The sequence below is a fragment of the Mustela nivalis genome, assembly GCF_964662115.1.
Source record: "Mustela nivalis genome assembly, chromosome: 6".
Taxonomy (NCBI): Eukaryota; Metazoa; Chordata; class Mammalia; order Carnivora; family Mustelidae; genus Mustela; species Mustela nivalis.
The window spans coordinates 92,393,790-92,420,986 of record NC_139025.1 but is presented as its reverse complement, the minus strand read 5'-3'; the positions used below and the strand labels follow the sequence as shown (position 1 = coordinate 92,420,986).

At 45.2% G+C, this 27,197-nt stretch overlaps 1 protein-coding gene across 1 annotated transcript in view; it reads right to left on the bottom strand.

The window, feature by feature from the left end:
• The window catches only part of RYR3 (ryanodine receptor 3), a 502,250-nt gene that overhangs the window by 91,243 nt on the left and 383,810 nt on the right, over positions 1 to 27,197 (bottom strand). Inside the window, exons 45-57 of the mRNA XM_082736877.1 lie at positions 26,451 to 26,556; positions 23,856 to 23,976; positions 18,374 to 18,543; positions 15,598 to 15,818; positions 13,155 to 13,245; positions 11,399 to 11,539; positions 10,022 to 10,185; positions 7,709 to 7,787; positions 3,925 to 4,014; positions 2,827 to 2,973; positions 2,578 to 2,640; positions 1,383 to 1,458; positions 1,133 to 1,256 (exon numbers count right to left, since the gene is read on the bottom strand). Of these exons, the coding sequence (XP_082593003.1) occupies positions 1,133 to 1,256; positions 1,383 to 1,458; positions 2,578 to 2,640; positions 2,827 to 2,973; positions 3,925 to 4,014; positions 7,709 to 7,787; positions 10,022 to 10,185; positions 11,399 to 11,539; positions 13,155 to 13,245; positions 15,598 to 15,818; positions 18,374 to 18,543; positions 23,856 to 23,976; positions 26,451 to 26,556 (1,593 nt within the window). The remainder of the gene's footprint in view (positions 1 to 1,132; positions 1,257 to 1,382; positions 1,459 to 2,577; positions 2,641 to 2,826; positions 2,974 to 3,924; positions 4,015 to 7,708; positions 7,788 to 10,021; positions 10,186 to 11,398; positions 11,540 to 13,154; positions 13,246 to 15,597; positions 15,819 to 18,373; positions 18,544 to 23,855; positions 23,977 to 26,450; positions 26,557 to 27,197) is intronic.

The window sequence follows — 27,197 nt, the reverse complement described above, 5'->3', positions numbered from 1 at the left end:
ACCTTTCCTGCTTGACAATATGGCAAATAAGTTTTGTTATTTTTTCATATGGGCTACAATAGATAAATAGATTTTTATTTATTTTTTAATTAATTTATTTTTTGCCATTCAGTGACAAAATTCTGTAGGACACTGAAAGAAGAAACAGCAGCTGGCTCAGCAAATATTTCTTTTAGGGGGAATGGCTCTATCAGAATAGGAACACTGACTTGTGTTTCACCCTTCAAGGGACTCAGCAAGCATGACCCATGGAGCACAGCCCACTACCGTCATCAGACCAGCATGGAAACAGGTTCTACCTTTAAGACTTAAGCAGCTAAGGCCACACTCACTGACAACCCTCCTCTAGATAATTCTGACAGACCTAAGTCTGAGATAAAAGGTCTCAGGAATCCTGATGGACTGGAGTTGCTCCTTCCAAAGAATCAGTTCTCTTCATTCAAACACTGCTTATGTCAGTTAGGTATACTGTTGTTATTATGTAATTAAATAGCGTATAAAACAACAAGAGTGTGAAGAGGACCACTGGTTCTGTGAGAGCTAAGTTGCATATTTTACAAAGGCCGGAAACTGCTTCCAAATACACGGTTTCTGAATTAGCTCTGAGGAGATAACTGTAAAAGACGGGGGAGGAAGTTGAAAAAAAAAAAAAAAGAAAGAAAGTAAAGAAAAACCCTAGAAGAATACTATACTTCTATCGTTGTGTATGTGCTGTAATCCTCACTGTTTTGTAAAGCCCGAGTCCCAGAGCTTTGAGGATGCGCTATGGATATAGTTTATAACACCAGTCGATCAAACAGCAAAGAGAAGGTCTCAGGGCCTATAGCACAAGATTTGTGAATGAATGTGTATTTTTAGGTTTCAATTTAAAATTAAATGTTTAAGGTGTATATGTATCATTTGTCATGATTTCTTTGCTATAACAAGTTTTTAAAAATGGATATTGACTGGTCCTGCTTAGGCCAGAAAAGACAGCTTCATGCTCCCAAATCAAAGTTTTCTCATTTCAAAATACTAATTGCTACCCTTCCTCTCGTGGGCTTTGCGTCAGGTGAGTAAATACCTAGAGAGGGAGAGACCACGCCCACAAGCCCACCCCCACTTTGCTCACATCACCCAGAAGAGGACTTACCTAGAAACCACGATGCCGTTCACTTGGAGGAATTTAAACAGGTCCTGTGCCTTTTCTCGGTCCCTGAACTTCTCCTTGGCTGTCAGGGTATCATATGGTACCAACAGAGGGTGACTGCCACCACCTGAGCTCCGGAAAGTGAGAGGGGACAACATATTTGGCTCTTCCTTTGCATCCCCTCCCCAGAAAACAAACCTGTCCCCAGCTCACCTCCTGCAGGGGGCACCGAGAACTTGAGAACTTGACTCACCTTTGCTCTCCAGTTCCAGCTTCTTCTTCTTGGCCCAGATGTTGTGATAGTTTTCAGCCACGACCTCCACCATTCCCTGTGTCCCACGAAGGAGATGACGGTCAGAGAGACAGCAAGGAAGAAAAGTGTGTTCCTATTGGCCAGCCTGTTTCAAGCAGCCTTGGGAACAAAGCACCACCAAATGCTCACAGCACACTGCTGAGTGTCTCCCATCATTAATAAGTCTGCTTATGCATCTCATTAATTTCATATTTTTCCATACACACAGAAAACAGTTCCTAATTCTGTTCTTCCCTGGTAAGTTATTAGCCTGGCAGTTTGATGTACTTCTGAGAAACACACATTTCCGTCTAAAACTGCATTCTGGCAGCACTTCCTTTGCCACAGGAGTTCAGGACTTTATTCTTGACCTGAGACAGCGAGATGCTAGCAGGAGTCAAGCTACAGTCTAGAATCCCCAAAAGCCTTGAGCTGAGCAGACTAAAAATCACATCTTGGAGAAAAATGGCTGCAAAGATTTCTCAAAGAGAACTCATCTTTACAGTGACCTGGGATGAAGGGAGTATGTTGGAAAGAAAACTTTCTCTAAGGTCCAAAGGCTTGGTCTGATGGGCTGAGGAGTAACTGGCCCAGGCTGTAGCCTGTTTTGGCAACCAATGTGCCTGGGAGGGGAGGGTAGGGGGACAAGGCACCTCAGGACTTTCAATTTCATCCTCTAGGTTATCTGCCCCTAAATCCTGCACCACCAGGGGCCCCTGAGTGAACCCATCATGGGACACACAAGTGTCCCTATGGCTGGTGGCACCTGCTGGGACAAGGAAAGTGCCCCCACCTACGGGCCTTTCCACTGCTTTTCTCCCAGCCCTTATAAGATTTTCCTCCTAGTTGTTAGCTCTGTGTGTTGATACAGTAATTTGCTGTGTCCTCCTTTTACTGAGGCGTTACCTATTATGATGTCCCTAGAAGAAGGGCAAAGCCTGGCCTTCTTAGAGAACTGCCTTACTCTGCTGAGACTTGCCCCATGGCTCTGGCCCAGTGTGCTGCCTTCCAGGCTGACACTTTAGTGGTGCTATGTTCAAGGCATTCTTTCCCCGCTCACCCCCTTCTTGAAAAAACTCTTGGAAGGACAATATGCCCTTGCACTCCAGGGATTTGGGAAAGCAAGATATGCTGTCCTGCAGGAACCAACACTGACCTGAAGCTCCCTGGAGAGCACCACGTTAGAGAGGTCCAGGGGAGCAGGGCTGTAGCTGTTGCCCTAGAGAAGCAAAGACAGAATTGCTGGGTTGGCCATGGTTTTCCTCATTCTTATCAGAATCCTGACTTCAGCTGCTGAAGATGTATTCCCAGAAGACCCTCAGGGTTCATCGTTGGTGATCCTTGGGACCAGTTCTTTGGGGGTTCTAAGACTGGCCCATTGTTGGCCCCGGGCATGCGGTCATACCTGGCTGGCCTGAGACACGCTCCGAAGTTTCTCGTTTTCCCGCTGTTGAACCACGGCCTCTCCCTCTTTGGTCCTCTCCACAGACCAGCCCACAGCCAGCATGGTTTTCAGGGACTCCCGGGCGGGCCAGCGGTAAATTTCCTTCTCCTGGAAGAAAATCCGAGCAGAAGAGATTTGAGGCACACCCCTACACTCTGACTGGCCTGACTCCCTGCAAAGTTGGCCCCCATGGTAGAAGGGGGTGCAGTGGGCTCCAGCCTCCTGTCCTTAGGTCAAGACGCCCTCCGCAGAATCTCCCCTGAAACACGTCATCATCAGTCTTTCTGATGTTTTCAAGTATGAGATCCTATACTTCCTGCCTTTAGAGGGAATGTACCAGACATTACCTAGTTTGTGGAGAAAGAGGAACAAGAATAGGAGAGTGACCCCTCAGGTTCTAGTAGCTGTTTAAGATGGGACTTGTGGAAGTGATCAGCACAAGGCTCTCCTCTGAGCTTTGAAAGTAGAATTTTTTAGATTTAGAATTCTCTTGAGCTATACACAGTTTTGCAGATGGCCAGTATCCATACAATGATACATAAGTCATGCTTTACAAAGAACTCTTACTGATCCCTAGATTGGAATTTGGAGTTGTGTTGAACCAAATTTCTCAATAATAACAACAAAAAACCCAAAAGACCTCTCCATATTTCCCTATAGCCTCTTCTCTCTACTCCCTTTGTCTGTCGTGACCGGGAGTCATTTCTATCTGGACTTCCTCCAGCAATTCAGTGCTCTCCTAGCCCTAAGTCCCTCACATCGACAGTCAAACAAAAGCCCTTCCTAGTCCTGTTGCAAATGAACTACGAATGTGCTTTGGCTCAGCCTCCAAGTGCCGAACAGTGCTTCTCCATCTGATGGGTGCTCAGAGCCAAAGAACTGAACATGAGGTGGGGCTCTTGGAAACTGGTCGTGGGCTCTTGCCCACTGGTGAGCTCCTGAGCAGTTTACTTCAACTGGAGAGTGAATTTGCCCAGAACTCCTCTGACCATCTGAAGGAATTCCCAAGGAAGGAAAATCAGCATGGCCACTCAGTGTTACCAGAATCCAGTTTCTTACCTTTTCCGTTAATGTCTTGAAAGGCCTGATCAGTGGATGGGTCTTCACATTTTCGTCCAGGGAAATTCCGTATTTCCATCCATTCTGACTCTGTAGAAATGTTTCTCAGTTCAAATATCCTTGGCATCCAAAGAGCCCTGCTGTGTGACCCAAATCCCAGCTTCTATTTTCACTGAACAAACGGAATAATGGGATGTGACAAGAGCTTGGAAATTCCCCCCCAAAGTGTCTAATTGATCCTTTCAGGCTATAAAGCTCTCTGCCCCCTAAATTGTGAACTCTGCTCCTTTATTTCTTCTTGTTTCAGCGGCTGTCCTCACTGCTTACTCGCTTGTGTTTCAGACAGAAGGAGGTTTCAAAAGACCTGAGAACAATGCTTCTCAGGTCACCAGCATGTCATGATTACAGGCAAGGATGGAAGTCAAGGCCAAAGACCAAAGGGGACTGGTCCTGTTGCCCACTGCCTGGAGGGGGCCGACTTGATTAGCACTGTGTGCCCGCCCACCCTAGAGCGGAACTGTAGCAATGCATGTCCCTTGGAGTCATGGAAGTTTAAGAGTTTCAAAATCCATTCAACAAACATCAGTGGAATGCCTGCTATAGTAGGTGCCAGACTCTGTCCCGGGCACTGTGGATACAGAGGTAAGTTAGAGCCCCCACTGGCCATAACCTCACAGCCCAAAGTCTCCTGGCAGGTTTTTCTCAATCTCTGCCTCTACACGCTTATTAATGTGTCTCTTTCTCAAGCTTCTGTTCCTTCTCCAGAGCACATTCTCCCTGGTAGATGAAATCCAGGCCCATGGTCCACAGGTGGACTAATTTCAAATCAGTATTCCAGCCCAGATGTCTTCCGTAATTTCCAAACTTATTTAAGCTCGGCTTGGATGCCACAGTTACCTCCTCACATGCCTGAAGCAGAACCTGGCATTTCACTCTTCTTGGGGGGCCCCATCTTAGTCTCCCTGCATTTCAGAAAATGGCACCAGCGTACGCTCACTTTCCAAGCCAGACATGTGGCAATCTTCCTTGATGCCCCCTTCTCTGCACCCTCTCACATGTGTTCAACTTCCCAGACCCGTTCATTTGCCTGCCTCTCCCTAGTTTCTGGGCCAGTGTTTCAGCTCTGGCCACCATCAGCTCTCACCTGGATTACCATAACAGCCTCCACACGGTCTCCCTGCCTCCAGTCTCGCCATCTCTCCGTGGACTCCATTTTCTATGCGACACTCAGGTGAGATTCTTAAAATCACCCGGATCAGGGCACTCTGCTGCGTTAAGATTTTCTGGCTCCCAGCTGTCATAATGGTAAAACCCAAACTCCACAGCTTCTAAAGCTATCATGAGATCTTGCTGACTTTCTAGACTCATTTCTCACCCTTCTTCCTCTGCTCTACTCTGTGATCCCACCACATTGAACTATGCTTCTCCAAGGCCACCAGGCACACACAATCTCTCTCTCTCTCTCTCTCTCTCTCTCCCTCTTTATCTCTCTCTGGTCTCTGCTTGCATCTGCTGCTCCCACGGACTGCAGTACATTTGTTTCCCTGGGCCTGGATAACGACCCATCCCTCCGCATACAGTACAGATGTCACCAACTCATGAAAGCATTCCTGGACCCTTACTATTGACTTAGGGACTCCTCTTACAGGTTATGTGCTCTAACCCGGTGCTCCTGACCACTGCTGAGCTAAACAACCTGTATGATGACTGGCTTCATCTGTTCACTCCACCAGACTGTGAGGTTCCTGCGGGCAGGGGAGAATACTCTTTCCTTTGCTAGATAGTCAATGCCCACTAGACAATGGTGAGCAAACATGTTCCCTTATAAATGTGGAGCTTACGGTCTAGTGGGAGAGGGAGAGAGACTGACCACATACCACATCAGGAGAGGCACAGTTGATAACTGGCATCACTGTGTAATTCTTATAAATATATTAAAGTGCTATAAAAACACTATGAATGAAATGGATAGGAGGCTAAGAAGGCCTACATCTGGGAAATCTGGGAAAGGGGTATGTTAGGAATTCACACTGAGATGGGTAGTTGAAGGATGAACTGGTGACTGGCGTTGGCATGTGTGGATGCAGATGGGGACCTGGTTCAGGGTGAGAAGGGGCTCATGGGGAGTGTGTGGGAGTGTGTGTGTGTGTGTGTGTGTGTGTGTGTGTGTGAGATGGAGACAAAGAGGAATAGACAGAGATACTAAAAGAAGGGGATGTGGCTGGAGGGCAGAGGGCAGAGGGCAGAGGGAGGGATGGGGCTGGAGAGGAGACAGTGTCTGTTGTCAAGCCACGTTTAAGATTTTGGCCTTTGTATTAAAAATGGTCTGAAGCTATTGAAGGATTTTAACAAGGAGAAGGACTGGGCTGGGAAACAGTGGTAGAATAGGACTCAATCTGCATACTGAAACTAGTACTTGCCAACAGCGTAAAGAACAGAACAGACAAAATGCACGTGGGCAGACTGGTTAGGATGTTATCACCAGCATCTGGGCCAAGGATGACTGTAGCCTGGACTAGAGCCATGGCAGAGATAGAGACCTACACAAATGTGAAAGGGACCAAGGAGGTAAAATCCACATGGCTTAGTGAGAGACTGGCTGTTGCTATCAATTCATGGAGGTGTCCCTTTCCCCTGATCCCTAGGCTGGCCAAATGGGGTACTGATCCTTCGAGAGCAGGGGTCAGCAAACTAGAGCAAACTGGCTTGCCTTTCAGCCAAGCACTGTTGTAGAATTAGTTTTTTTGGGGACACAAGCACACTCTTGTGTGTCCCCTCCGACTACTGTTGCGTGGCAACAGCAGAGATGGGTGGTTGTATCAGAGACCGCCCAGCCCACAAAGCCTAAAATGTTTACTATCTGGCCCTTTACAGAAGAAGTGTGCCAAGCCCTGTTCTAGAATCATGAGGCACGAGCTCATTCTACAGTTAATAAGGCTTGTTGTTATCATCAGTCCCAAACAGAAACTGATCAAAGAATAAAGGCAGACCCCAGATCAATACAGAGGCTGAGCCAGCGGATCAAGGTTTCTCCGCTCCAGGGCACACGGCTCTGAGGTGGTTTTCTGTGGCTTCGTAGAGGACCTGGCTTCCTAGTTCTGCACCGGAAGCCGCAGCTGAGCAATGGCCCCAATTCTTCCCTGGCTGCCCACAGGAATCCTGGATGGCTTTGGCACAGGCCTCCCACTTCGCCTGCCAGCATTAAAGGGCTGACAGAGCAATTAAACTCATTAAGCAGCCTGACCTCATGTGGTGAGGAATTTTAAACACCAGATGGACAAGCTGATTAATAAGGGAGTGTCTAGAAATTCTACCGATGCCCGCCATGGGAAGATAGTGTATCATCCCTAGAATAAAATTCAGTCTGCTGGCAGAATGCGAGGGCAAGGCTTCAGTTTTATTTCCGCTTTTCCAAGGGTACATTCCAAGAAAAAAAATAATGAAAGCTTCCTGCCCTGCATTACGCGTTGACGTCAAAACCACGCAAGCATGTGCTTGGAGCAAACCCCAGAAAATGCAATGTTTAGAAAGGAGTTAACGCTCCCGGAATCAATCATTTTCTTAAGAAGTACAAAAAGCAAAACTAGCCCTTGCTGCTGCCTATTTCTCTAACCTCCACCAACCCTGGGAAATTGCTGCTCAGTAATAATGAATGCTCTTGGCACAGCCAGTCCATCACTGAGACAAATCAGGCAGATTTCCAGAATTGGACCCTTTAATGTTGTTGGGCTGTTCCCACCCCCGCCCCCCCCCCCACAATTGTCAGTTGGATGATAATCCCTACCTTGTCACAGGCCCATTTATCATGTGAATGCTCCGCATACTTGGTGACGATGTATTCCCATTTTTCAGGCAAGGAGAAACTGTGAAATGAGGAAAAAAACAAAAAAAACAAAAAAAACCACTGCGTTACGACCTCCCCAAGCAATTGAGCTGGATGTATGGTGAAGACAGCCAGCACCAGCAATCCCCAGTCAGAGGCTGGATTGCTGCTCCAAACCCGAAGTTGGATTCCCAACAGCGAACTTCTGTGTGGAAGGATGGCATGTCCATGCTGGGCCACACACATACACACCCTATCTCATCAGAGGACGTCCCTGCAGGAGCTCGGCTGCACAGGTTACCTCCTTCCAGCTGCTCCACGTGCCCTTGGCTTCCAGAGACCCACCCTGGCTCCTGGGCCACACCAGTTCAGGTGAGACAGGGAGAATCCCTTTATCCAAAGACCCTGCCTTTCACCCCATCACTCCAATCTGGGAATGCCAGAAAGGCATAGGTAGAAGAGCAGATATTACAAAATATTGGCGGTCGTCAACATTTTTAGATGCAATGACTCATGTTTAAATATTAGAATGTGGTTCGGAGGGCAGACATCTGTTCCTTTGAGAAACAAGTCTTACATTGCACAGAGTCTTACATGAATAGTCACCAAGAACGGGCATACGACTAGGCCATCAGACTCACTGTCCCTGGCATCGGAATCTGAATCTTGAGATGTCTGAGACTAAGGCAGCAAACTCTTCCAGCTGATTCATCCAATGGAGATCCTACTGGAAGGTTCTTCATTTGGTCACTCTGCCTTGGTTCCTGTCCTTCCTGAGGCCTGGTTAGTCAGCTTTTCGTTAGGTTTTGATACTAAGTCACTGAATCCTTGCAATAAGGTGATTCTCTGCTTAACTTATAGCTCTGGTCACTCATATTACTCAAAGAACCATACTGGTGCCAGAGGTATATGTGAAGAAATTGGAACTCTCAAAATAACGTGGAACCATGAACATCATTAGCAAACAGCTACTCTAGTGTTTATGAAGGCATCCAGGTTACTAATATCATCTGTCACCCTCCAACACATTTACATTTGCACAAGGTGAAGTTCTCCAAAGTCAACGTCTGCCTTCTCTTGGGCCCTAGCCTGGTGATTTGCCATGCCCCTTACCTCTTCTTTATGGTAGGTTCAATTCTGTTTCCCTCCATCCCCTCAGCTCAAGGTTCCAGCTGATGGAATGTGGACTTAATTCTCCCAAAGATGAATTTTATACATTATCAAAGGTGATAGTCTCTAAGAATGGCTCCTATGATGCCTGTCATATGAGAACTGTTGCCACAAAACACAAGTCCTAGGGGCTCATACAGCAGGTCTTGCTTTCCCTGCTCTACCTAAAGCATTTTTAGAGTTCTTCATTTAAAATGCACTAGAGGGCGCCTGCGTGGCTCAGTTGGTTAAGTGACTGCCTTCGGCTCAGGTCATGATCCTGGAGTCCCGGAATCGAGTTCCACATGGGGCTCCCTGCTCAGTGGGAGGTCTCCTTCTCCTTCTGACTCTCCCTGCCCTTGTGATCTCTCATTCTCTCTCTCTCAAATAAATAAAATCTAAAAAAAAAAAAAAATAGAGATGAAGACTGCATGACCTGCAATACATCGTCATAACCAGGAAAAAACTGTAACAAGACAAAATTGAGTCTATGTTGCCCAATATTTTATTTGTGGCCTAGCCATTACCAGGGAGGAATGCTGGAGAACCAGAAGGAGGGAGGAAAAGACATTATTATAAGGTTATTCCAAAATTCCAGCAAAATTCCAGCATGGCAAAGAGTGGGTCCAGTCTTTCAAATAAGGACCCCATGTTGTTCTGTACTCATACCCCGAGGTCTTACTGGAATTCAGCTGAGTGTTATTTATAGAGTTGTTTTGATGTACGATGCTATTAGAACAATAGAGGTCTAATTCACAAAGAATGAAGATTTTGTCAAAAAACTCATTAATAAATTAATTGCATCATTTGTCAGGGCAAGTCTTGCAGTGCCTCAGGCGACATTTACTTGTGGAGAACATTCATCTCTTGTAATAAATAAACCACCCCCCAAAAGAAAGCCCAGAACATAATAATACAGTATATAATCAGATATGGATGGATGAGACCTTCAGGAGTTGAGGACAAAATCCAGTGTGTGATGTGACTTGTGGTGTTAAGGGAAATGATCAGCAGTGTTGGCTGGAGGGAAGGAAGGAAAGTTTACATTTCTTGCCACCTTCTGAAAGAGAAACACTGGCCTCTGCACAAGATAAAGGACCAGCTAAGAGAGGATTCTGGACTCACTTCATGGTGTTGATGGGTTTGGGGTCAAAGTTGCCATCCGCATCCACTGAAATCTGCTTCTCCAACGTGGCTGAGATTCTGGTGTCTAAATAATCTGGTGGCAGGGCCCCCGCTATAGCACTGAGACAAGGAAGGGCCATTCGGAAAAGGTCTGGGTCATACTTCTGTGAAGAAAGACAAAGGCCATGTTAGTACAGAGATGAGAACCAGAGCTACCCATGCAGAATCATTCAACAATCAGCTGAAAAAAATTAACACGCTTGCACTTGCCCAGTTAACCAAAATGGGGAATGTGTAAATCCTTGGATACTTTCTGGGGGAAACTGAGTGATCCTTGCAGGATGAAACGACGACCTGCAAAGCCCTCAAGTCATCATTGCTTTAAGTTGAAAAACCTTAAATTGAGGTTTAAATTGTTATCTCCCAAATAGTTAATTGCAAGTGTATCTAAGGGTTGGATGGTTATAGAAACTGACCCAACCTGTGACTGGATTGGGCAGAAGCACCTCTGCAAGTCCCCTCACAAGCTGATATGGGTCTTACGTTGGTATCACCAGCAGAAGCTCAGTATCGCATCCACTGTCTCTTGAATGGGGCCCAGAAGAAATTTCAAATAACATGGGGTGAGGAGCAGTTTCTGATCTACTCATACTAGACCAAAAGAACTGGAATGAAGAAAGTTTAAGTGCAGGCGAACAGCAACTGCAGCTATACATGTGCTCCAGACTTCGGTGAGAAGACCAGACCGATTCCTTTCCACCTTTAAAGTCGATGACCTCAGAAATCTAAATAACCTGGGTTAAGGGGAGTGGAGGCAAGTGTGAGAGTCTGAACTTACTTTGCTCAGACTCTGCAGAGGCTTGGGATTCAGAGGCCTGCCATTTTCACTCAACTTCCCCCTCAAACGAGTAGCTGTGAAGAACCTTCCCCAGAATGGCAAGCGGTCTTCTGAAAAATCCCATGTCTCAACCTCGCAGCAGTTGTTAGGGTTTCTCCTCTATACCTGAACTTGGTAGAGGCTGGCTAACAGGGCCACACAATGTCAGAAGGAGAGGAGTGGGGCGGCATGTAAGTCAAGACTGAACCTAGGACATATTTTTCTAATTTACTCTGGGAGTCCTTCTCCCCTCTAATCAGCCTTGTGAGTCTGGCAACATCAACTGTTCTGAGACTTTTCCTCACCTGTGAAATGACGATTAGCAGAGTTCCTGTTCCAGAACATTGGGAGGTAAGGATGGTGTAATATGCTTATGGAGTAATTGGCACTGTCCCTAGCAGGTGGCAAAGGCTGATAATATTAGCTATCGTTATGCATAGGCATTGATTATTCCCTGGTTATCAAGGCCCCCCTCTTTGTTTGGGAAGTACTGCCACTACCTTATGGGAAAGGGAGTCGAAAATCCCCCAGAAGAGCTTCTCCGTCAGGTGCAATTCTTCTTCCACAGCTAGCCCGTAGCTCCCCCATCCCGAAGGCAGACAGTAATACTTCCAGCACTGTTCATAGTGATTCGTCAGAAGCTGGGAGGTTGAACAGGATCGTACCAGTGAGTGGGGCAGAGAAGTTCCACAGGCGTCCGCACCATGCAGGGAAGAACAGAATAGCAAACAGCCAACATGAGAGTGAAACCAACTGCTGAACCAGCTGCGTGAGCTACAGAGAGGCCCCTGGACACTACTGGGAATGGGCCGCTTTCCTGCCTGATGAGCTCTAGCCTGAGCTGAATCTGCCTGTAATTCTTGTGCCTCCTAATACGCCCCTCGCAGTTGGAAAATGGAGAGAAACTGTTTCTACTTCCAAAGAGAAAAAACCTTCCAGGCACTTGAAGGTGGGAAGAACGCCTTCTGAGACATTTGTTTATAAATCTAGAAGATTCTCAGTGATGCTGCTATGGGAATGATGGGAGCATATGGTGGGTCAGAATATTTTCTCTACATTGATTTCTGCCCATGGCTTTCCTTGCTTTTCTTTTCTCTTGAGGCTTCTGACGGCTCGGCCCTGTTACCAGAGTTCCACACGTGGCCAGCAGAGGGCAGAAGTACAGCGCCAATGTTCCCATCCCAGCGGGTGGGATCCACATCCTCTAAGAAAAGTCCCGTTGGTCTAAGACATAAAGGTGAGCTCACTGAATGCTATTGATGCTGCTTGCTCAGGAGCCAGAATCCAGCTGACTGTACAGGCCTGCTGAGGAAGCAATGCCAAGTTGAACTGTGAAAACCATGGTTTTCAGCTAAAACACTTACTGGGATTAAGATTCGAGAGAACAAGCCCTTGGAGGGCAGTGGAATCTCTGACAATACACAAGCTGTTTTCTGCTGGGCACGGAGACAGAGTATGGAACTAAAGGATTCTGGGCATTCTGTTTATCCCAGTAAAGCGCATCTTGAAATCCTTGCTTATACTATTTCTGAGAAGAAGGAAAAGTTCTGTTAAGTCACCAGGTGGCAGAATTTTCAGATGTGGCTGACCACGGCTGACACAATGAACATGCAAATACAGCAGGTGCCTCTTAGGTAAAATATAAAAAACATGGTTCTCTTGGGTGGGCAGCTGACTGTGGTGCACTCCCACTCAGACCCAGATGCTCCCTGTGCTGGTGATAAAACTCTTGTAATTAATGAGAAAATCATCAAGGAGACAACAGATAGCTCTTTGACAGTACGTTCCATTAGTAAAGGAAAGCAGGGATAAGAGTAAAAAACAAAAAAGAGGGACTGCTATAGAGGAAGAAAGAAGGCACTGGACAGTATGGATGAGTTCTATAAGTTCTTAGGATCTATACTTGAATGAATAATCACCAAGTCTTCAAAGCTCTGACATTGAAGATATTCTGGAAACCTAATTAAGGTACAAAGTGCAAAAATCCAAGTCCCCCTCATTAATTTCTGCTAACTAACTGACTAACATTTAGTCAGTGGAAAGCAATTAAAGAACATTGGAGCAGTTAATGATTTACTCTCTGCAACCCAGACAAGAAGGGGTTTGATAGGGTGGGTTGTGTCTTGCTAGCCCTCAGCTTAAGAAAGTCACATCCATTTAATGTGTCTTTTGCTCCCCCAGTTGTGAAGACGTCACATTTTGCAAGGCAAGTCTCCATGCCATGGACGGTGTTTCTGTTAAAGGGAGGAGGTTCACCTTAAGGGGCATTTTGCAGTACTCGTTGAGCTGTGGCACATCAAAAACCAGACGTCGCAGGAGCTGCTGTAACATGGAAGGCCTCAAATGACTGCAGTGTGAAATAAAAACAGAGAGATCAAGTTAAAAAAATGATAATAAAGGAAGGAAGGAAGAATGAAAAAAGAAACACTCATCCATAACCATACACCAGAGCTAAGCCACTGAATACTTAGTTCCTAAAGTAAGATCTTGGGTAAATCACAGCAATGATAACACACTTTATCAAGGGAGTACAGGGGGCACCAGGGTGGCTCAGTGGGTTAAAGCCACTGCCTTCAGCTCAGGGCATGATCTCAGGGTCCTGGAATAGAGCCCCTCACTGGGCTCTCTGCTCAGCAGGGAGCCTGCTTCCCCCCACCTCTCTGCCTGCCTCTCTGCCTGCTTGTGATCTCTGTCAAATAAATAAATAAAATCTTAAAAAAAAAAAGTGAGTACAGTTGACCCTTGAATAACATGGCAGTTAGGAGTGCTGACCCCTGCCCCACCCAGCCAAAAATCCATGTATAACTTTCCAGGGTGCCTGGGTGGCACCATTGGTTAAGTGTCCAACTCAATTTTGGATCAGGTCATGATCTCAGGGTCATGAGATTGAGCTCCCTGTCGGACTCTGTGCTCAGTGGCAGTCTGCTTGAGATTCTCTCTATACCTTAGTGCTCCCCCACCAACTCTCCCTCTCAAATAAATAAATCTTTAAAAAAAAAATCCATGTATAACTTTTGACTCTCTCCAAAACTTTACTAATAGTCCACTGGTGACTGGAAGCCTCACCAGTAATGTAAACAATTAACAACCATTTTCTTTTCTTTCTGTTTAATTTTTTAAATTTTATTTTTTATTTATTTTCAGCATAACAGTATTCAGGATTTTTTTCACCACACCCAGTGCTTCATGCAATCCGTGCCCTCTATAATGTCCACCACCTGGTACCCCGACCTCGCACCCCCCCTGCCCCTTCAAAACCCTCAGATTATTTTTCAGAGTCCATAATCTCTCATGGTTCACCTCCCCTTCCAATTTCCCCCAACTCCCTTCTCCTCTCTAACTCCCCATGTCCTCCATGCTATTTGTTATGCTCCACAAGTAAGTGAAACCATATGATAATTGACTCTCTCTGCTTGACTTATTTCACTCAGCATAATCTCTTCCAGTCCCGTCCATGTTGCTCCAAAAGTTGGGTATTCATCCTTTCCGATGGAGGCATAATACTCCATATAACACCCATTTTCTATTACATGTATCATACACAGTGTTCTTATAATAAAGGAAGCTAGAGAAAAATATTAACAAAAATCATAAGGAAGAGAAAATACAGTTAGAGTACTGTATTTATTGAAAAAAAAAATCCACATACCAGTGGACCCGCACCATTTAAACCTGTGTTACTCAAGGGTAAACTGTATAGTTAAAACATAGAAAGAGGAAATGTGTGGTTAATAAATTGAGATATCTAAGGTAAAATCTCATCACTGGGTGACGAGAGGTTGTAGGGCCTGTGCACACTCAAAATGTAATCATTATGTACAAAGAATATAAAAGAAAGAAGGAGCAGTGGATTTTATAGCCATCTCTAAGGGCCAGGTTTCCCTTCGACTTTGCAAAGGATGAAGCTGGACCTGACCAGTACGTAGGTGGAATCTGAGGCCACCTACTGGTGTGATCAGAAGAGAATTGAGGCCTTCTGAGCTACTTATCCTGAAATCCTCACTAGTGGAATCATGTCTTTAGGTTAAGGCTCTGTCTTCAGAAAAAACTTAAACAGGCAAACGCAGTAGCTAATTAGAGAACAATTTCTTAAATTATCAAAGAGCTCACAGCCTTGGTAGTTGATGCAAGTAAACTCTAAGAGAAAGGCGAGATAAGCAACATTGATTTAGCTTTTAGTTGTAGACTGCCAAACCTTTTAAAAACCCAGTAGCACCTCCAAGTTCTCTGCCCAGAAAAGAGCCTGTACACACACATATAATTTAGAAGTATGTTCAGCTCAAGACTGCCTGAATTCCATTCACAGATGGGTAAGGAAGAAGCTGTGGAGGAAAAACTTGCTTTTGGCTCTATCGTAAGAACCAAAACAAGAGCTCTTCATCTGAACACTGAATACTTGCCTAAAAGACAGTCTCATCTTCTGGTCCATGGAGCCTCAGGGCAAGAGCCTGAGCTGCATCCCCCATTTCTCCACAGTGAGAGATGAACTCAAGGGAGAAGGGATCAGAAAGCTGGTGGCAATGGGGTGGGGAGGGACAGAGCATATCCTTCGAGGAGACGACTGAGAAAGTGGTAGGAGTATGGCTAAGGCCTGGAAGCTTCCTCAGACTGGATTCGCCAGTTTTTCAATTACACAATTAAATGCAGTGGACAGGGAAGCATCCAGGCAGGTGAAAAACTTGGGTGGGGGTATACTTACTTGCAAATGGCGAGCAAACATTCTTCTATGGTGTCCCTCTGAGCTTTGGTGAGGGAACGTCCTTTGGAAAGCCGGTATATGGTCTGCAGCGTAGAATCGACGAGAGATGTGTAGTGCTCCGTTCCGGCAAAGAGCGGGGCGCATCTTGTGAGGAGTGGGAGCACGGCAGAACATAAGTACCTATTTAGGGCAAGCGCAGCCTCTGTGGTGCTCAGGGAAACCTGGGAAAGGGGATTGGGACACTGGTTAATCTCCTGGGAAAGACTGAGCAAAGCTTACCTGGAGTTCGGAGCTCCCATCTAGCAGGTGGGACAGCTTACTCACAACAGCGTCTCAAAGCCACAGGGTGAACAACTTCCTACCTTGTCAGCAGACCCACTTCTCTTTGGCAAATACAAAGTCAGGTTAAAAATAAAAACAAACAGAAGGAATGCAAAGGCTGGCTGGCCCTTACTCATTTCACAACCATCTGTTTCCCTTGAAGATGGATCCTAAAACCTATTAACATCAGCGGATGACCAGTCTAACCTACCACATTTGCAAAGGCCAGCTGCAAGCTACTGTATTATTACTCTGTTTGAGCTCTCTTTTCTCATCTATGGAGACTCAATAGTTGTCCTCTTGTGATTTTGAGATTAGTAAGTGGTTACTGGCCAAGCAAGCCATCAAACCATTGATTTTGTGACAGCTTTAGTGACAGAAAGTGGAGATCTGACCCCCATCACTTAAATTATAAGCTTTGTGAGCCATTCACAAGGTGATGAATGGCATGAGGTAGAGGTCACTAAAGGGAACCTAACTTTACCTGGGAAAAGGGTACACGGAATAGAAACTTGGGACCCCCTCTAAAACTCTGCTGTAATCTTCACTCACAGTGTCCTTTCTCATTCATTTAGACAGGCCAGATACAAGGAATGCTCACTTAGTGACACTTAGTCAAAGCATTCTCAGCCACCATCTTGGAAAACTGAAGAACTTCGAAAGAAACCTTGAGATCCACAAAGATGAAATCTTTTCCTATCATGTCCTACGATGATCACAGCCATTAGATCTATAACACATTTTATATAACCCATAAAGTGATAAACTGTTTTGAGCTGTACACATTTCTGGGTATTCCTATTAATAATCAAAAGTCTGTCTTTGGGAAGATTCAGTAATCAGACTGAAAGAAATAACACATCTTTCACATTTATCATTTTGACAGAGTTGTCACAATGGGGAAGGACAGAGCTTTGATTCCAGTGGCTTAAAAGTTTTCCAAAGAGAATACATGTACCAAGGAACTGCATGTTTAACTTTTTGAGCTGCAGATGGTGCTTAAACAAGCTTGTGATTGGAACACCAAATGGTAGCACAGCATTTGCCATTTATTTGCTCTATTAAAAAAAATCGAATGATCAGATCAGGAACCTTGAGAATGTCTCACAAGTTAAAACAATTACTGTTTTTTAAATCAAGGAATTTATAGAAAAACTCAAAACAAAAATAGCTGTGGAAGCATTGTTTTAATTATCCAAAAGGACCATATGCCCCTGACACTTTCGTGAATATGTCGTTTCTTATCCCCGTGCCACAGATAGGAATGGTGCTCCCATTCAGATTGGGGCTTGTATAGCTTTCTCACTGCTGGGTGACCCCATACATTTGTGAGTAATTCATTCAGGTGGAATCCATCCCAGTTAAGGTACCTTCTAGCTGATCACCCACCACAGAGCTGACTGCTATCTCTGTTAGACGCTAGGGGGAGCTTTTGAGAGACTTTACTACTGATTAAGAAGACCTGCTTCTTCTGGCTCTTTAAAAGCAACCTTATGGGGTGCCTGGGTGGCTCAGTGGATTAAAGCCTCTGCCTTTGGCTCAGGTCATGATCCCAGGGTCCTGGGATTGAGCCCCGCATCTGACTCTCTGCTCGGTGGGGAGCCTGCCTCCCCGTTTCTCTGTGCCTGCCTCTCTGTCTGCTTGTGATCTCTGTCTGTCAAATAAATAAAATCTTTAAAAAATAAAATAAAATAAAAGCAACCTTACACTGGCAATATGTTTTTAGACTCATGCTGATTGAATTATTCTTTTCTCTTTAGACCCAGCCCTCCTGGTGCCCTGTTCCTGAATTGGGGCATCATGCATCTTTCGTTTATAACACTTGGGGCCTCCTGTCTTGATGTCTGTGGATACTGGATTCTTCACCCTTGATTTTCAAACTTGAGTTTGCCCTTAACCTCTGGTCTTGACCTTGTCATGTCCAACACTCCAAAACTGCTTGACTTGGAGACTATCTTTCCCGGTGATCAGTGCATAAAACTTGAGGAAGGAGAGTGGGAGAAGTATTTCCAGCCTCTAATTTTGCCAATCAGCCTTTTTTATAAGCAATAAGCCCTGGTTCTCAACTGAGGAAGATACTGTCCTCAGGGGACATTTGATGAGATCTAGAATTGGTTTTATAGGTGGTGCTACTGATATCTAGTGGGCAGAGGCCAGGGATGGTGCTAACTATCTTACAATGCCCAGGATGTGCCCCCACAACTGATACTGCCAAGGCTGAGAAACTTGTAACAGAGGAACCTGGATTGAACATTTGAGGTCAAGTTTACCTACATTTAAGTCTCTGGCATAACAAATTAAGATCTTCCATTTCTTGGTTCCTCTCTTTTCTCACCCTTTAAAACAGCCTGCTAACATGTAATCAATGAGTAGACAGAAAACATTCATTTTGAAATCCAGTGTCACCAATGTACAATGATGGGAAAAATACTGTTTTCTTATTTTAGCTACTTACTGTATCTAGAGAGGCAGAGGCTCTTAAGTCGGGTAAAAATCCAACCTCCAGCAAGTGGAGCAGAAATGTTTGATCCTTGATGCCATAAACACGATCCAAGAAAAGCACCATGGGTGCCTTGTGGTCAGGGCAGAAGTTAGCTGCCATATCTGGCTCGCTGATGGACCCATCTGAAAGACACAGAGAATGTCACATCCCCTCTTCTATCTCCACAGTCTCAAAGGCAACACAGAGCGTGTCTGTCTATGCCTTGTTATCCTAACAAGCAATAGGAATACGATATTGTGCTGGAACCAGCTGATACTTCCTTGGGAAAGCTGGTTGTTTACATTTCCGGAATTTTTTTGAGCCAGCTGTTAGACATACTCACTATTAAAAACTAAAATTTCCAATTAAGTCAATTATATTTAGGAAGGTGACAAATAATCAAAACTTTTCACCTCCTAAAGGTCTTACTATAAACTATACTCTTGAGGTCATTTCCATCTATTTTATTTGCATGTTGGAAATATAATACAATAGTGTGCAATGTGCATTCTCTTTCCAACTCCATGGCTCAGGGACACATATTGATAGCGTACAATGGACCATGGTGAAAGGACTTACGCCACAGAAATGGGCAAATGCTGGGAAACAGAGCTTGGGTTTTTGCTTTGTTGACTGAAGACACAAGAAAGGAAGGGAGAAAGTAAGGTAGATGAAATTTAAGAGTGTGTCTTGTCTGTAGCCATCACATCATAAATAGTGCAAAACTGAGGAACTACCCTCTTCGTATTTGGAAACTATCACCTGATATAGGTGAAACTGAGAACAGCTCATCCAGTAATTCTAATCTTATTTTGATCAAAAAAGTTCAAAGATGAAGTGAGGAATACCATGAAGAAAACAAAAACTGCTTGACTTGGACAATAAAGACAGGAGTTTGAAAGAGGACACAAAAGAAAAACAGTCTACCTCCTAATGTTAAGTTAACATCAAAAATGAGGGAAAAGAGCCCCTAAGCGATCAAGCTAAGAAAGAGCATCTTTACATACTATACTTCAGAAGTCACCCTGAGAGCCATGAAGGTTCAGTGCTCTCCAGCCTGGAGCCCCATTCAGCCCAGGGATAGGGCAGGGGAGGGCTCTGGCCTAAGAAGAAAGCAAGAAAGGAAGGGATCCTCCTGAAAGGAAGTTGCTTGCCTCTTCTCTCCTGGACACCAGGGGGAGCCAGATCTGAACAGCAACAGCTGAATTCATCTCACACCCACCTTGTGTTCTAGGGAACATTACTTTGGTTTAATTTATTTTTTTTTTTCATTCATTTGTTTGTTCATCCATTTATTTTCAGTAGGTCCCAATGCGGGGCTCGAACTCACAAGTCTAAAATTAAGACTTGAGATATGAATCAAGAGTTGGGACACTCAACTGACTCAGCCACCCAGATGCTCCTGAGAAACACTCTTTCTGTAAAATGTTTTATGCTCAGAAGTTTGGGAAATACTAAGTTCAACATTTGCTTTATCATATGATTTTTCAAAGGCTCTATAGTCTCAATGTTCATCATGATAAACGTGTTATTTTTGAGAATGGCGTCACCAAGATTGAGGAGTAGGAGATCTCAGCCTTTGTCTCCCACAAAGATGGATAATTAGATAGCTATCCAGGAACAAAAACAGCCCTGGGAGAGGCCAGGAGTCTACATGAGAAACTTGAACAACACATTGGAACAAAACCCCCAAGAAAACTGCAAAAAAAAGGTAAGGATGCCTTTCGCTGGCCTCATCCCCGTTCAGTGCCAACCAAGCAGGAACTCCTCAGCTATAAAGAGTTCTCTTCACTGGGAAAGGAGAATGGGGTGAACAATCACCTCCTCTAGCCTTTCAGGGCACCACATAAAGGACACCCTTCAGGTTCACCCCACCTGGAGACCAGTGAAGTGGAGATGTCTCAGGACAAGAAAGAGGGGCAATGGCTATCCATTCCAGCTATGCAGGGGAGCCACTGTGGCTTTCAGTGATCTGCTCTGCAGAGGACCCCAGCAGCTCTCGCCATGGAAGAAACCAACAGCCGGCATAGCCACCATGAAACCCTGGCAGATTCTCAGGTTTTGTGTTTGCAGATGTCTAGCCCCCTGGGTCTCTTCCCACTCCCATCTCCCTCACTGTCAGACCCCAGGATCTGCACTGGCAAGGAGTCCTGGGCTCTGCAGCTGTGTGAGTTCAAGATGTCAGCGAGACCGTTGTGGCTGCTACCTGGCACTATGAGCCCTTGGGAAGACTTCATCACTGGCTTCTCTTGCCATGCACACACTCAGGGTGGGATCCTGCAGCCGTGGGCATGCACGCTGACATGCAGGGTCCCACAACTGCTTGTGGGCCTAGCCCTGGCCTTGCCTCGGGTCAGTGGCCACACTGCTGTGCTCATTTTGTCACTAGCACCTGCAACTATGAACTTCCCTCCCTCTGGCCTGGGTCTTGTCATTGGCATCCACTGCGGTGCACTCGTGTAAGACCCTACGGCCACAGGTATGCATGCCAATAGCCAGGGTGCTAGTGAACCCATAGAGTTTGCCCTGATCCTTGCTTCTGGCCCTGGCTCCTGTCACTCCACGTGTGCCTGCACTTGGCCAACGCCACTACACAGGTACCGGCGGCTGGTCCCTGCAGTGCAGTGGGTACACACCACCAGCTCCAGCTACCACCACTGCCTGACCTTGTTCCTAGTTGTGAGATGTGGACTTACTGCTGAGGACCCCAGCAGCCCTTGCAGCTACTGAGGATTCCCACAGTGCTTGCCAAGGACCACATAATTGTCAATGTGGTGGACCCCAGTAGCCTGAGTTGCTAAAACATCAGATGTCTGCCCCCATACCCAAAGCCAATACCCAGCCCCGTACTTGGTGCCCTGTCCCACTGTATCTGGGCTCAAAGCATGCTCTAATATGCGCCACCCACCACCCACCCTCGCCACCCGAGGATGAAGGTCTTTCCTTACCAAAGTCGGTCCTTTAAGTCTGGAAGAGGTGACTGCTTCTTCCAGTGTGCAAGTGGCTATGTGAGGCTGTAGGTATCACATAGAAGAAAGGAAACAGGACACCACAAAGAGAAGACAGTAACCTTCTAGTCACTGACCCCAAAGAAATGGAGATACATGAACTACTTGACAAAGGATTCAAAATAATTATTCTCAAGATGCTCAGAGAGCTACAACATAGAAAAACAATTAAATAAAATCAGGAAAATACAAGAAGAAAATGAAGCAGAACACATAAAAAAAAAAAAACCAGATACAAATTTTGCAACTGAAGAATACAATGACTGAATGAAGAATTTATTGTTCAGAGCACTTCAGCAGCACACTGGACCAAGCAGAAGAATCAGGGAGCTCAAGGAAAGATCATTTGACATTATCCAGTAAGAGGAACAAAAAGAAAAAAAAAAAAAGAATGAAAAGGAATGAAGAAAGCCTATGCGATTTATGGGACAGCATTAAGAGAAACAACATCACTGGAGTCCCACGAGGAGAAGAGAGGGGAAAGTAGAAAGCTTATTTAAGTATAGTTGAGAAGTTCCCCAAACCGAGGAGATCTTTGACATCCAAGCTCAACAGCCCAATAGGTTATCCCCAAACCTACAGAATGGGAGAAAATATTTGCTAACCATGTATATGACAAGGAGTTAATGTCCAAAATATATGAGGAACTCATACAACTCAAAAGCAAAAGATGCCAAATAATCCAATTAAAAATGTGCAGAAGACATAAATAGACATTTTCCCAAATAAGACATCCAGATGGCCAACAGACACAGGAAGAGATGCTCACATCACTCAGCCTCAAGAAATACAAGTCAGTGAGATACCACCTTACACCTGTCAGAATGGCTATTATCAAAAAGACAAGGAAGAGCAGATGCTGGCAAGGATGTGGAGAAAAGGGAACCTATGTGCTCTGTTGGTAGGAATATAAATTGGCGCAGGTGCTATGGAAAACAGTACGATGATTCCTCAACAAAATAAAAAAACAGAACTGCCACATGATCCAGCAATTCCACTTCTGAGTATATACTCAAAGGAAACGAAATCACCATCTCTAAGAGATACCCGCAACCATAGGCTCACTGCAGTACTATTCACAGTAGCGGACACGGCAACAGTCTGAGTGTCCGTTGATGGGTGGATGGATGAAAAATTGTGAATGAACACACACACACACACACACACACACACACACACAGAGGAATATTATTCAGCCATAACAGAGAAGGAAATCTTGCCATTTGCAATAATATGGATGGACCTTGCGAACATTATGCTAAGTGAAGTTAGTCAGAGAAAGACCAATACTGTATGGTCTCAATCACATGTATGATCTCAAAACACGGAAATTATATAGAAACATAGAGTAAACTGATGGTTACCAAGGGTGAGGGGAGGTGGGAGAAATGGGCAGATGCTGGTCAAAGGGCACAAACTTTTGATTAAAAGATGAGTAATTTGGGGATCTAATGTACAACATAGTGACCACAGTAAACAGTACCGTATCATATCCTTGAAAGTTTCTGTGAAGGAGATTAAATGTTCTCAATATATCAACAACAGAAAAGACAGTTATGCAAGGTCAAGGATGTGTTAATTAAATTTATTGTGGTAAACATTTGCAAAATATATATACACACATACATAAATATATGTATAAAACCATTGCATTGTACACCTTAAACTTACATGTTATGTATTAATTGTATCTCAATAAAGTTGGAAAAAATGTGATACACTCTAAAGCATTCCCCAAACTTATTTGACTCCAAACTTCTTAACACATACACGAATTAGTATTTTTTTTATAAAAAACGTTCCCTTGGAACACCGGTTTGGGAAACACCATAACCATGAGAGTCATGTTATCTTTTCAATTCCTCCAACTGCCAGGAAGAAATTGCTTGGAGAGCAGATGGAGGGAACTGGAGAAACAGAATGCTTTTCAGAAAGTGTAAGTTTGGGAAAGCTGACACTGATGATTGCATCCAAGTAGCAATGAGGAAAAACTCTTTCTACCCATGGCAAGGAAGTCCATGGGACCGTGGCAGAAGGGAGCCTAAGTTAGGTCCTATCTATCTGCGGCCTTACCTGGCTGCACAATCTGGGGACACTGAGGCAAAGGAGGAGGACTGAGGTGAGGGCTTTCATTGTCCCATTCCATCAGCCTCCTTCCAGAGGGTTAGTGCATTCAGATGACCATGAGGTCTATAATGGCCCTGTCCACCGGATGTAGGGTGCAGGAACCTCGGACACAGGGAAGCAGAGGAGAGAGCAGCCAGTTGGAGCCAGGAGGAGAGAACTCCTCACTTCCAGAAAAAGAGCAAGACCTTCCCCAGTGCTGCCTGCCCCACAAGTAGGAGCCTGGAAGGACAGACAAACCATGGATCCGGTAGACAGTCCTGCCCCTGAGTGAGTGGCCCCCTGGGAGACAGCAGGACTCAGCCTTCAGCTGCTTCTCTTACCTTTGTTTAGGGACGGCAGCTTCAAGGGGATGCTGATGATGCCAACCAGGTCCTCAGTGGGGACCAGGGAGCGCAGGATTGACCTGATCCGGATGGCTTCTCCCTTTCCTGTCTGGATAAGCTGCAATGCAGGATTGGAGAATGAGATTAAGGGGATTCCCACATCCCTTCCCCACCCCACATCCAAACCTCTGGCAGCAACATTGTTCTTAAGGCTGGGTGCACTTCTGTACTTCCCTGCCACAGATGCTTATGGTCAGGGGGCAAAAGGGAGCTTTCTCTGGACTTCCCACAATATGCTATGAGGGAGTAACTCTGACCAAGTTGGTCATCTGACTCCTGTGCTGTGATGACAATGGTCAGGCAGTTATGGGAATCAAGTCTCTGCAGTAAAGTGGTGGGGGGCTGCTGGGGCCGCTCAGTGCCACTGCAATCCCGGGAGCCCTCCGTGGCCACGATGGAAGTGTTGACCCTGTGGCCACAATTCTCGACTTCAGAATTCAGTGAAACGGAGAAATGACCAATGAATTTCGTTTCCTAAAAGAGTGATTAATGCATGGCCTGCAGCTGGGGAAGAGGGGCTTGGATGTCATAGAGGATGTGAGCATCTCAGTGGAGTTACCCAGAGATGGAGAACCTGATGCCTTCAACCACGAAGGGGCCAAAGAGCATGTACAGGTGAACCCTGCCCCGCCGAACATGGAGAACATGGGGGACATGGGGGCAGTGGGTTATGAGCTCAAGCTGCAGTGTGCCCCCGTCAGCTGGAAGGTGTGCTGGGACAAGGCTCTTGGAGGCCCCACGGGAACAATGCCTCTGCACTTAGCCTACTGCCACCTCCCATTCCTGTGGGTAAAGGGGAGGCTGCCAGTGACGATGGCACCTACAGTCCCACTACCACTTACAGAATAGGGGCCCAAGGGATGGGTGCTGAGAAGGGGTATGTGTATACAGTGTTGAAGCAGAGGGGCAGTAAGGAAGGAAGGACGTCCTTGCCAGATGGGGCTCTCTGATGGGCTTAGCAGTCCCCTGAGGTGGGGGTCTTCCTGAGAACAAGCCAGTTGCTTTCGGAAGTAATAACAGGTGATCAGGGGAACTGACACCTGTCCCATCCTACTCCCAGACTGCAGAACACCCCAGTATTTCCCTTGTCCCTTTCAAGCTTCCTTTATTTGTTCAAAGGCATAGAAAGGCCTTTATGAAGATGAAGATAGGCCTCGTGGATAAGGTTGGTTTACCACACAGTAGGAACTAGAACCTTCAGTTAAGAATTCTGATCAGGCTCCCCTATCAAGATTTAAACTTTCTTCTATCCACAGTGCTTTTAACCTAGATGCTACCATATTATAAAAGTCTCCCTAAACTCATGTACATGGATTTGCAAATGGGCTAGATTGTGTTTTAGGCAAACCCATGACATACTGGAAGAAAGATAAGAGTGAATGCTTTCGTGCAGTGTCCTAACCTACAGGTTATAACCAATTAGTGGTTGTAAAATCACATTGGTGGGTTGTGACTTGCATTCAAAAGCATGAAGTAGATTAGTACAGAATGGTGTACAGTGTCTACAGTGTCTACAGTAAGGGTAAATTTTGCTCCTGGAATATATGTATACTAGGTGGTAATGAAAGGTATTATTTCTTACTATAGCTAAAACAATTTTTTCATCAAAAAGTTTGAAAGCCACTACTTGAATGCGTCCTGTCTTTGGTTAATATTCTTAAAAATACAACATATCTACTGCTTACTTGTCAGTGACCAAATACACAATCTCATCAATATCAGATATCACTGTTTCTATCAACCCAATCTGTAATGCAAGCACTTTTCGGGGAGACACCTTGGAATAATCCAAATGCAATGAGCAGGCCCGAGAGGCAGGCAGACGCCAGAGACTCAAATGAGCAAATCAAACAGTACTTTGAAAGAATTACCAAATACATTTTGTAATTAAAAAATTTTTAAACATTTTCCATTTTGATAGAAAAAGCAATTATTTCCTCCCTTATGACTTGAGGGCTTCTGTGAAATAAGGTCCCTCTCTTTCTGCCCCAAACAGAGGTGAAAAGGGAAGAGGAAGAACACAAATTTTTAGGTTAAAACTGGAGGCCTGAGAAGCATGCCTTAAAAACAGAACCATCTTTTCCCAGATGCCTGCAAAGCTTATCTCTGGAAAATAATCAAACATGAACCATGGAGAGAGACTGCCTTTCTGGTGTCTCATACCACAGGCATTGAGAAAAGGGGATTTTCCATGCGGAGTGTCCTAATGGCCGGAGTCAAGAATCAAGTTGGTCACATTCTGCCTGTATTGAAGGATATGGAAACATAATTTTTAGGAGCTTCTGAGATAGAATATGTGGGGGATGTGTCCAACTAGCACCACAGAGAAATCACACACACAGGGACTTGCTCAGGAGACATTTTTTTAGGTTGCAGAATCAGCTACAAGGGACGGAAACAACTTTTGATGTTAGCTGGAAAGAACTGAGAGAGGCGCATTAGCAAATGCCAGAGACTGAAGAAGAAATTACATTCAGGGAACCTCCAGTGCTCTTCACTCAAGCCCCTCAAAGTTGCCCTCTGAGAACTCACGTGCATTTCAGGCGCACAGCGGCCCAGGAGATCTATAAGAGCTGAATAAAAAGACATAATGGCGTTGCCCATGTGTACGATCTCTTCATCTTCACCGTCCTCCATGCTGCGGGGAGAGAACCAACATGGCAGAGATGTGAGGAAGTCTGGCAGGTGTGGCTGTGTTATTAGACAGGAGCGGCTTGACATGGAAACACTCTGCTCCTCCTGAACACCACACAGCCTCTCCCGGGAACACCTCCTCTCCCAACAAGGTGGTTTTAATCAGTAAGCTCAAAGGACCCAAATATTTGTCTGTGGTATTCCTAGGGTCCTCTGAACCTTAAGGCCTGAATACTGCCATGAGCTGCTTACAGTCCATATGTACCCAGGGACTGGCACAGTAATCTCCAAAGCTCCTACCAATCACTCATTCTGTTTCCCTTCTCAAATGTACATGGAAAGCATACGAGACAAGAAGTCAGAAGGTAAGTCCATGCCCTCGCTCTGTTGCTAAAAAGCTATATGACCTTAGCCTTGTTTTTTTCTCGTGTACCATGAGGAAGATTATGTTTTGGGTTCCTTCTAGTTCTACCAGATCACCTACCAGAATGAATAACCAAAACCAAAACAAAACAAAAACCCCATCTGGCTAGAGTTGTTCTCATTGGGTCATACCCATTCTCTAGATTCTGGGGTCTAATCCAGAGGCTATGATAGAGCCAAGGGAGCTGGGCATAATCACCAACTACATCCTGAAACTTTAGA